General features: G+C 31.9%; 1 protein-coding gene across 2 annotated transcripts in view; it reads left to right on the top strand.

Annotated features, from left to right (window-relative positions):
• Window positions 1–397: 397 nt before the first annotated feature.
• LOC143255451 (nucleoredoxin-like) overlaps window positions 398–12,391 on the top strand; it is a 40,617-nt gene continuing 28,623 nt past the window's right edge. The window contains exon 1 of one of the 2 annotated variants that reach the window (XM_076511147.1): window positions 398–905. In XM_076511147.1, the coding sequence (XP_076367262.1) occupies window positions 591–905 (315 nt within the window). In that variant the 5' untranslated portion in view covers window positions 398–590. The remainder of the gene's footprint in view (window positions 906–12,391) is intronic. The other variant, XR_013030658.1, reaches the window with a different exon arrangement.

The following is a 12,391-nucleotide window of genomic DNA, read 5'->3' as shown; positions in this document are numbered from 1 at the left end:
GCCAATTATGATTTCATTCCTGTAAGTCACACGCTCAAACCTTTTTTGGCCATATCTTTATTTCCATACCTAAGGTATTTCCGATTAGATACTGGTAATAAGAAAACCCTTCAATGTCAACCAGCGATTTGTCGTTATAGCTTCGTCGGGCTTGTAGTTGTTTTTAGCTTTATTGCTAGAATGTGATCATTTTTTATTTTGACAATGTTTTTCATTTACAAAACTCGTTTGTGATGCGTAAGGTTTATGAATTTAAACTTTGAGTATGATTTCATTCGAGCTATTGTTATTCTTATATAGAAATGACGTTTTTCTATTTCTTTCGAAAAGCATAGATAACTTAAAAGAACCAACTAATGAAAAAATAATATCAACTAAGAATAAAGCGTCCTCTAGTGAAGAGCATGTGAAATAATTTAAAATATTGACTTGATCGTCTGAATGCTCCTCTGTCGGCAGTTAGTTTCATAAGTACTTGAGGGTAGTGAGAGTTGTGCTGAGTAACAGTTAATTTAGTAAATGTAACTCATCTTGTTCTGAAGTTGTTTTTTTTCACACATGTTGATCACATAGGTCAAGGTGAATTCATCATGAGTCAAATCAGTTTCATCACAAATCTACTTGGTGAAGAACTATGTAGTAATTGTGAAAATGAGCGAATAAAAACTGAGGATATGTGTGGGCCGGGAAAAGTTATTGGCTTGTACTTTTCAGCTCACTGGTGTCCACCCTGCAGAGCCTTTACACCTGACCTAATCAATTTTTATAACAATTTTAATAGTAGCATTAAGAAAGGAAGTTTTTCAATAGTTTTCGTTAGTTCGGATGAAGATGAAGAGAAGTTCGAGGAATATTTTAAGGACATGCCGTGGCATGCTGTACCTTTTGGAGAGAAAGAAAGGAAAGTAGGTTTATGATGATGTTACATTACTTCTTTGTGACTAAAATTTAATTACTATAAATCTAGATAACTGGGAAAATTGTATGTTCAATAGTTACGAATAAATAAATTATACTGTAGTAAGTATAATTATTTTCTTTTTTTATTTAACATTTTGTTAATTAATATTATTTAAAAGCATTTTGTGAATGTAAAGCAGTTTGTTTACACTGTAAATTCGGTAAGAGGAATGAACATGATTAGAAGGTAAAGTAAGATTCACAAGTTTTCTAGTGGATGATTTGAAGTTTCGGATCACCTTATATTACCGAGACAACGCATACCACTTGTCTTCTTAGTGCAGTTTTTTTCTTTGACATTGTAATGTAAAATACACAATATTTATGTCACGTGAATACCGAGAAACTGAAATAGTACCAATTTAATGATTAATAGTTCCTAACGTTTCTATTCAGTGATGTGAATGTACTAATAATTAGGCCTTTCAATGTGACCTCAAAGGCTAGTTAAGTTTTTGGATTGGTTAAAGAAACTTCATAGAACTAGAAAAACATGTTCTGATATTAGTAACAGGCCATTGTTATATTTATTGAAGTAAAAACGATCCTGTAATGTATAAGAGATTTTAGGTTTTCAGTGGAACTTTAAATAAGACTGGGATGTAATAATAAAAAAGATCATTTGGTTCTTCTGGTCAACTGAAATAATCATACAATGTAGTTCTTCACATTCATGGATGTATGTGTGTGTGTGTATATATATATTCAACTAATATTATAAAGAACGTATCACAAGTCACATTTTCAGATAAAATATTCTACACATTGATCATTCCACTGGAAGTAATTTGCTAAGGAGCAAATAAAGGTCATATTTAAAAACTTAACTTGCTGTTTACAATGAACTTTGCTTTCCCAACCTTTCATAATACTTTTCAAATTGACCAGTCAGAGGCACATTGTCTGGGTTTTAAATATTTTTATCAAGCTGACTCAATATGTTCTGCATTAAAGAAAAAAAATCTAACTGTTTACAGCTTACTTTTCTCGGCTAGGTAAAAGTATGGGCATTATTTGAAGTAAGTTTTCAGCAAAACCACAAGTTAAGTAACTTGAGTGTTTGCTGTTGTTACATGATGTTCACCAGTGTAACATAAAGATGCTACTTATACATACCAACACAAACAAGGGGTGTTTGAATGAAATTTGGTTTTGTACACAGATTGTTTTACAAACATCACTAAAATCCATTACAACTTTTAAGTATAAAAAGCTTAAGAGAAATTTAAAATATTAATATATTGAATAAAATATAACTTTTTTTTTTCATTAAACACTATGTTTGATAAACTAGAACAAATTAAGTATCATACATGAAATCTCAGCATGTATCTTCAAGATCTTTGTTGTAACATACATAACTTCTATGTCTTATATGTTTTTGTCATCATGGAGCATAGATCTTGTTTCTGAAACCAGGGATTTAAAATCCTTGATTTGGTTGATGTAAAAATATGTGCATAGTTATTTAACCCAGGATTTACCTATGAAAATAGTGTTTATTAAAAAGTGTTTGTCTTTGTTGTTTACAGGCAATACAAAAATATTGATAAAAAAGTACTGTTATTAATCTCATTGCTTGTTGTCTGGTTTCTTAGGTATTCTGTATAGAAAATAGTGTTTTCACCCAATGTTTTATTAAACTGAGAGTCTGAAGAAGCAAAGATCATAAAATTATCCAACATGATGAAATGAGTAGATCCCTCTAGTAGAGAACAGTAGGGAAACAAGTGTCACATGTCAGATCTCTTAACTTAGTCTGTGGAAAAATGTTGTGTAACACATGTATTATATATTGATCGTATATTTGTTTAAGAATTACAAAAACAGGCAACACTCATATATAACTAGTTCATTTTTGTGAATTCTTCAGCCAACAAGTTGTGTAAAATACAAAAAAAAATATTATATGAAACCTAATCTATCTTTTAATTCACCACTTTTTACTGAGTTGTACTAGTTTGGAGGAATTCTATTTTTCATCAAGTGAAAAATTCACATGAATATATTATTAGCATTACTGATGTGTATTCTTGAAATTCTTATAAAAATATATGATCATTATGTAAGACATTACAAAACACCATACATAAATTAATCATAATTTCATCACTGCTGTTAATTTTATTTATTTTTATCCTTTTATATTTTCTTTCTAAATTTAAATTTTTTTCATGTTGTTTTTTAACACTAAGCTCACCAGGGCATTCAAATCATGAGTGGGACAAAAAGAAAGGAAATTTTTAGTGTCCCCCTGCCCACAGTTAGGTTTATTTCAACCAAAATTCCTGACAAGTTTTTGTTTATTTGTGTATGGTTACTGATGAGGAGAGGAATTCTGCTGAACCAGTATAACTCTGTGACAAGTTACATATTCAGTGATTGATTATACTCCATATTTATTTTGTTGTAAGTTATGTTTTTGAACATTCTGGACAATTAATGAATTTTAAAATTTAAAATGATATTTTAAAACTGCTGTTTAGTACATGAACTTACTTGTAAAAATAATAAAAATTGTTCTGACTTGAGAAAACTTTTCAGAATTATGGATAAAACCATTATGAGGACACTTAGCTAATAAACTAATAAATTCTGTGAATCTTTTTTTGGTTATTATTCTAAACTAAACCTTAAGGTCTAGCTTACATAACAAAATGTATTTATCTTGGAATCAAGTATTTCTGAGAAATCAAAATTTGTTTAATTATACAGTTTATACTGGTTTGTAGGCCCTGATTGTCAATAAATCATACATTAGGTTGTTGCTTTTATTACACTTTTCACTGTTAATACTGGTATCTGTCTTTTGGTATAAAGATTGAGTCTTTCATATATATGGTTTGTACTTAACTTGGATTATGTGCTCCTTTATAAAAGTCTTTTGTTGCTGCAAGAACTCTAATTAGATAGCAGCTCATTATGTTAGATCTTACTGCAAACTTATTATTTGAATGTATGATACTGTGCCAAGTGGATAGTTTTAAAAATAAAGTTATATTATGAGTTAGGCATGTAAACATGTAATAGACTTGTTAAATAAAGGATAATGAGTCTGTGCTTGTGTAAGTTCAAACTATAATGTTTTTACTATAAGACAAATTAATTTCATTAAGACAACTGTATTTTCTCCTGTGTAATTGCTTCAGATTAAAGGTCTGTGTATTTTTATTGTATTTATTATTAGTGGTCTCTGTATTTTATGTTGTATTCAGTATTATTGGTCTCTGTATTTTCTACCGTATTGCCTGTTAATGGACCAGTTGGTATTAGCTGTTGAACTCTGTTAATAGACTTTGTATTTTCTACTGTATTGACTGTTAATGTACTAGTTGTATTGTACTCAGTGTTAGTTTACTCTATTTTCTACTGTATTGACTGTTAATGTACTAGTTGTATTGTACTCAGTGTTAGTTTACTCTATTTTCTACTGTATTGACTATTAATGGACTAGTTTGTATTGCTATTTTATTCAATGTTAGTTGACTCTGTACTTTCCATTGTATTTGTTGACTGTTAGTGTTCTCTATATATTTTCCACTGTATTTGGTCAGTGTAACTGTTATCTGTATTTGGTGATTGTAACTGTTCTCTGTATTTTGTACTGTATTCAGTTAGTGTAACTGTTTTCTGTATCTTCCATTGTATTTAGACAGTGTAAATGTTCTCTATTTTCTACTATATTTGTGCAGTGTAACTGTTCTCTATATTTTCTACTATATTTGTGCAGTGTAACTGTTCTCTATATTTTCTACTATATTTGTGCAGTGTAACTGTTCTCTATATATTCCACTATATTTGTACAGTGTAACTGTTCTCTATATATTCCACTATATTTGTGCTGTGTAACTGTTCTCTATATATTCCACTATATTTGTGCAGTGTAACTGTTCTCTATATTTTCTTCTATATTTGTGCAGTGTAACTGTTCTCTATATTTTCCACTATATTTGTGCAGTGTAACTGTTCTCTATATATTCCACTATATTTGTGCAGTGTAACTGTTCTCTATATATTCCACTATATTTGTGCAGTGTAACTGTTCTCTATATATTCCACTATATTTGTGCAGTGTAACTGTTCTCTATATTTTCTTCTATATTTGTGCAGTGTAACTGTTCTCTATATTTTCCACTGCATTTAGTATTAGCAATTTTCTTATTTTTTGATGTCAGTGTTAACAATTTTTTTGACTAAAAAATATCAAAACAAAATAGATCACCAAAATCCTTATAACTGTTCAACAAAAGTAAATTTAATTTTTGTGTGCAAGATCAGACAATCCACAAGTGTAATAGTACTTCTAATACTCAACTGTTTATCCAATAATGTTTAAGTTTGTATTTCAATCAAATCAGAACAGCAAGAGACAAATTATCTGTTGCAATCTTTAGCACATTAATCAGGTTTCTAGCTGAATTAGGTAATAATAATAGTTCTGGTTTCTAATGGTTGAATAGGTAGATTTTTGGTTTAAAAAAAAAGTCAGAATTGAGGTGTTATTTCACACTTAGGTTTGATATAAAAGAAAATGGAATATTGAATTCCTTACTGGAAGGATTAGTTAATTCTTTTATATTTGTTTTACAAAATGTATTGAACAAAACTGCTTAAAAACCAGTTGAAAATACAGGGCAGTTAGAGTTGTTTCAAAAAATATTGACTGTGATTACTATAATTTGTAGTTGCATTACTGGATTCAGCATGTGAGAGTAACTTTGATCTCAGTATTATACATCTTATGTTTGTATGTTAAACTTGTTGAGTTTGGGTTTTTTTTGTATCAGATCATGATGAGAGGCACCACATGTATGTAATCTGTAGTTCAGAAGGGCAAACTAATTAGTCAGATGATGTCCGTGTTAAAAGATGAATTTTACACAAAACTTTTTTGTATTGACCTGTGTACGTTATTGGTTTCTATACAGTTTCAATATTGCTTCTTGTTCCACGAGTATTTTGGTTATTAGATCCTTAATAATATGAGTCGTACAATAAAAATATTGTCAATAAATCCTAGTTATTACAGCAGAACATTTTTACATGTTTTATATGGAAAATAAGTGATTTTATCTGTTCTCTTTTGTCAGTTCTTTACACTGACTGGTAACGTAAGATTACTTATTATCCAATAATGTGGACACCACCGACAGTGAATGGTAAAAAACACGTCGGTGATTTTGAGGCCTAAATATAATGATGTTAAATTTTATTGATATTTCAGCTGTAACATAAATATTTTATACAGACGAGACTGCCAAGAACTTTCACAGGCTCTGGGAAAGATTGGTATATGCCCCCCTTACAGTCAATTATCCCCAGGCTTTACTACTGCCGAAAGGTCAGCGGGTCCTGGGGATATTTCCAAGGTCATGGATACATGTATTACATGATGTTTATTTCCACCCAAAATTCGTTTTATCAGGAAACGGTATGTTGCACCGGGACAATAAAGTAATTATTTGATATCTAGGTTATGACTGATGTTTGACTGTGTATGTTAGTATCTATTAATCAACACACATGAAAACCAACTATGGTAAGCTAGCTACGATAGGTAGAAGGCGTACATCACGACTCAGGCATAGAGGTTTATATTGTTTAGATTTTTCGTCATTTCGTGCAGTAGAGGAACGGGGTTGTCTGTCTGCACGGTGTCTTTTGATATTTTTGGAACACGAGAAATGAAATCTCCTTGTATACCGACGTTACACGAACGTTAACAGAAGCTCTTCTAGAAATGCTCCCATCTGGCTGGCGTATGTCAAACGTTCCAACGCTGATAAAATAAAACAACTTTTTTAAAATTTTATTTTCCTGTTTGGCAATGCTCCAGTTTCAAATAAGAACCCACCTACACCAAGTTGTTTTTTTTTTTTATAAGCTCAGTTCCAGTCTCAGCATTGCCCTCAGGAGAAAATTATTTGGGCTTTCTCTTATTTATATTCCAGAAAATCGAAGTAAAATATTAAATATGGCAGAATGCTGATCGATAACATGTAAACCCAGGCAAGTTTCAAGATGTAGCACACAAGAAACCCACAAGTCTGAAAATGTGACACGCACAGTCCTATAAATTTTATGATATAACATAAAGACACACAATTCTTGAAATGTGACACAGAGACACATAAATGTCAAAATGTTACATTGAAAGTTAATTGAGTAAACAAAAGACCTCTTTCATTAAGAGGTTCTGACTGATGTGTGGTCAAAGTTCTGTGGAAGAAAATACTTAAGTGTAGTTAGAAGCACAAGATGACCGTATTATATTAAAGTATTAGAAGTACAAGATGGACATATTATATTAAAGTATTAGAAGCACAAGATGGACATTATATTAAAGTATTAGAAGCACAAGATGGCCATATTATATTAAAGTATTAGAAGCACAAGATGGCCATATTATATTAAAGTATTAGAAGTACAAGATGGCCATATTATATTAAAGTATTAGAAGTACAAGATGGCCATATGTTGCCAGTTTCTAAATATATTACATTGAATAACAAAATATAAAAAACCTTGCGTTCTTTCAGAAATGTAACCACTACTTTGTATTTTCAGGGTATCATTACATGCAGTTTTAATAACGGTTGGTTCTGCCATGTAGTTAACCTTCCTGTTGCCGCACGTGCTCGTTTAAACGATTCATGAATAAAGTGTGTTGGTATGCTGTCTTTCGCCCAGAAAAAAAACAAACAAATTCTATCATGAGGAGTGAATTATAAACATTGCTAAGCTGTATCTTTTCAATTATTTAGTGGGGTGACCCTTTCAGCCGTGGGAGCGTTATAATGTGGCGGTTAATCGCACTATTCGTTGGTAAAAGAGTAGCCCAAGAGTTGGCGGCGGGTGGTGATGACTAGCTGCTTCCATCTAGTTTTACACTATTAAATTAGGAACTGATAACGAGTAGCTTTGCGCGAAATTCAAAAAACAAACAATCGACTAGATTATACCGTGTTTTCCAGATGAAGCATGGCAGACTAGATAAAATAAGCCTTCTCGGTCGTAATGGTTGTAAGATACTGTGGTTCGTTAAATGGTCGGGCTCGCGCTTAAAATATTTCGTTGAGTGAATTTCAACAAAGCACGCGCCGTTTCTGTATAATGATGTTATGGGTAGGCATTTCATGGGGCCGTGAACAATAATAAAATTTGTCTCTCTAGATATTTAAGCTACAAAACATCTTATTAGATTAGTGGTAACTTAGAAGACAAACCTAGAAGTAAAATCTAGGGTATAATAGAGACACATTTATAATTGATAGTCATAAACTCGACATATTTCCATCCTAAAAGCGATTATTAGAATAATAGCGCCCTCTCACTTTGACGCTGGATTTTTGTGTGAATCTGTTGTCTTGATGAGGGAAGACTTAATTTCCAGGTCATGTACTATTTATAAAGAAATGAAAACTCAATATTGTGGGTGAACTCGCCTCGAGGGTACAATAGTGATCCAGATTTAGCAAACAAAAAACAATTCGAATTCCAAACTGGGTGTTCTACACCTGAAGATAAATTTTGATTTCACTGAACACTGGACGAATCTACGACAGGGTGCCATAGCAACACATGTGACGAAGTTCACTTGTTTGGATCAAGATTTGACATTGATGAGATAAACACAAGATGGAGCTTGAACTCGTGATTTCGCATAGAGAAAAAACCCTGCGGCTGTTAGAAAATTATCCCATGGAAAGGGCCCCACAGTGGTACAGTAGTATGTCTGCGGACTTACAACGCTAGAAACCGGGTTTAGATACCCGTGGTAAGCATAGTACAAACAGTTCATTGTGCAGCTTTGTTTTTAACTAACTATTAAAACAAACAAACCCATGGAAAGGTTGGTCCAAGAACTTAGAGGTCAACTTTTTATATCTGTGGCCAAACAAAAATCAGGGATTGTTAAAAATTAACTACCATAATGTATATCATAAATTGTTGATTTTGAGTGACCAAAAGCGTTCACTTATAGAAATACAGCCGAATTTCAATAATGTAGAAACAAATTTATAGAAGGATAGGTGCGATATTAAAAATAACATTTTCCTCATGGTTTTTCTCTCGAAAAAGGACTTTGTGACTAGAATAGAGAATAACTGTTACAGAACACAACTTCCAGACAGCACTGTTTAACTCGGAAGTATTGAAAATAGCGTTAGGTCTATAACAGAAGGAAAAGTTGGAAGGAAGACTTACACGGTTTCAGGTGAACAATTTATTTAGTGCTGTAGGTTTAGGGTTAGTAAAACTATTCTACTGGAACATTCCGAAGGATAGCACAGTTGTAACACTTGACTCGCTCATGAAGCTTTGCGCTTTGGTTTCTTTAGTGATTTGGCTTTTCAGTTCCATTGAAGAAGCGAAATAGAAGGATTTTATGCAAGCAGCTCGTTCACTTTTTAAATCTGCCAGTTACGTGTGTATGTTTTTGTCTTTCTCTCTCTCTCTCTCTCATATATATATATATATAGAAAGAGAGAGGGAGAGAATATAATATACAAGCAAAAAACTTTTCAAAAATGAATTAAACATACGGATGGCTAATATCAATCTTTCAGAAACAATGTAAACAAGATAGTAGGGTTGGTATTTGCATCGTCCCTACATAATAGTACAGGCACACAGTTTAGTAGAATGTCAACAGACAAAAATAGGATAAATTCAATTCAATTGTAATTATATAGTTATATGTATATTGCTATGTTAATTCTTGCTTGTAAAAAGTGTAGTGACGATAACAATGTTTATACTATAATTTTTTTAATATTACTAGTTATTGATAATATTTATAAAAACGCATACTTAGTTTGAAACTGTATCACCTCATGGAAGTGATAACGCTACTGTTTTGGTTTTTGAGTCATTATGTAATAAACAAAGATGAAGAAAGACGAAGAAATTCAAACTTTTTCTACAGACATTCCCAGAGCTTGACTCAGTCATTACACAGATATTGTAAAGTTCTGATGGCCTACTGAGGAGATATTTGAAATATTTTGATGAACAGTCGGAGCCATTCTTACATAGACAGTGTTGCCGCCTGCCAGATACATCTATAAATAAACAGCTCTTAATACTATCAGTTACACTAATTGTCAGTATGCGATTAAAACTGCATTATTTAACAATACAGAACTTAATATTAAAGCAACACTGCACTATAAATATAATTAAAATATTTTCCATTATGACATCTAGTTGTTAACATTGAGTCATAACAGGTAATGTTATCATCCAAATGTGTTGAGAATAATCAGACAAAATCCAAATGTTGATGTCAAACTAGTAACCAGCTATGGAAAATTGGTTAAGTCTTGGGAGATGTGTGCTTACATCCACAATGTCTCAACTTCACTGTCTTCAGCCAGTTGTGGGAAAGCAGCTACCTTTAATTTTCAGATACAACCTTGAAGTATGTAAATAAAAACACTATAAATTCTACAAGGTAAAACTCCATCATTTTGTATGCAAAACCATATTGAACAGAACTAAAAACACTACAATATGAGTTCTTAAAGTTTCTTCCTGGTCACAGTAGCCCAAAAGCTTATAGGTTGTTGGCTTACTCTTGTAATATGTTGAATTAGTTAACATTTGAAGTTATGATCCAAAGCTTAAGGCTGTTGGCTTGCTCTCGTTGTGTGTTCGTTTATGCAACATTTGACGTTACAATATCCAAAGCTTAAGGCTGTTGGCTTGCTCTTATTGTGTATTCATTTAGGTAACATTTGACATTACAATATCTAAAGCTTAAGGCTATTGACTTGCTCTTGTAGTACGTTCGGTTATGTGACATGTGGTGTCTTAGCTCCAGTCATATTTCAAACTGTGTTATTTCATGAGCAGCTTGTAGTTTTTGCATAAAAACTGCTCACTAGTTATTTAAAAAGAATCAACAAATCTGTAGAATGTTTAAACTTGAAGGTGTCTTTATCTTTGCAATATTTCTAATTTACTAATTATTTTATTTGGTTGATTTTACTGTTAGTTCAGATTTGTTAGAATATTTTAGTTGATATTAAATAATTTAGTGTAATTTCACTGTTGTTGTTTTGTTTTTTAAGATAATGTTTCGTTAAATATTTTGGTGGTCCCTAAGTCGTTTGAAATTTTCCTGTGTTTCAAATTTGTTCAAAGACATTAGTAATAACGAGAATGGACGAAAGTATAAGTTAAAATAAACTGTGACATGTTACTGTGTCAGATTAAAACAATTTTATATACAAATGTTAGCTAGTCTTAGGTAACATATATAAAAACATGTTCATAGTCTTAAATGATAACATGGCTTAAGAATGAATTTCCACTTATGAGCATTAGTAGTTACTATCCGGCCGCACACAAACGTAGCATGTGCATTTCCCCGCGGGTTAGGATGTATATTGTGTTATTTGCACTAGGAACCAGATGTCTTCTCCTAAGAAAAAACCAATCAATATTGACTTCGTTTTTCATTCTTCGTATGTGACAGTTTACAGAATGTTGGAAAGGAAAAACAAGTTCTATAGGTGAACTTCCCTTTCTCTTTCTTTCAATGAAGTCGAATGTTTTCAAAAGAAGTCCAAGTTTAGCGGAAATCAATAACTCGATTTCTGGTATTTGTAGATTTAGTTCACATTTTACTGTTTCTTGAGAAAAGTTCACTCATGGTGTGGGAAGTAATAGCCCAGAAGTAAGTTCACGGCTCTTTGGAGTTTGTTTCTTTTAATAATATGTCGGAATATCTGTCTACAGTTGTGATATACGTGAGGTTATTTCTCTCCTCATGTATAACAGTTGATCAAAGTCATTACAGAGTTATGAAATGCTTGATCTCCTCTGTACTGGTCTATCAACAGTTATGAAATGTTTGTACTTGTTTTATCCCCTCCTTTTTACAGGTTTATCTCGATTTGTAAAAAAATAATCACATTATTTTGGTTTTGTCTTTATAACTGGCCTTACTGATGTTGATGTCGAGTCATAGTAAGTACCTGTATTGGGTCAGAAAGAAGAATCTATATCTGGTGATAAAACTATCTGTCCGAGAAATTTATCAGATCATAAAAATGTCTGCCAGGGCAAAAAGTAATGTTTCAGTCCGTAAAAAAGTGTGTATAAGGTCATTTAGAAGCGTATCCAACAGGTCGTATAAACTATTAAGTAATAGAAGTTTTTGTATCTGATCGAAAAAAGTGTCAGGTAGAAAACAATATTTGTTTGAGGTGATAAAGATGTCTCTATCTGGTCATATACAAGTATTTGTTTTAGGTGTTATGTTGTCTCTGTGTTAGGTCATAAAGAAGTGTTTCATTTCGTATACAGGTATTTGTTTTGTGTCAAAAGAGAATAACTATCGGGTCATAAAGACATTTTGTTTTTGCTCACTAAGCAAGTGATCATAGTATATTAATTACACGCAGATTGAGTGAATGCGAGC

The sequence above is a fragment of the Tachypleus tridentatus genome, chromosome 7, assembly GCF_004210375.1.
Source record: "Tachypleus tridentatus isolate NWPU-2018 chromosome 7, ASM421037v1, whole genome shotgun sequence".
Classification (NCBI taxonomy): domain Eukaryota; kingdom Metazoa; phylum Arthropoda; class Merostomata; order Xiphosura; family Limulidae; genus Tachypleus; species Tachypleus tridentatus.
Note: the sequence above shows the minus strand (reverse complement) of the source record. Positions and strands in the feature narration are given on the sequence as shown.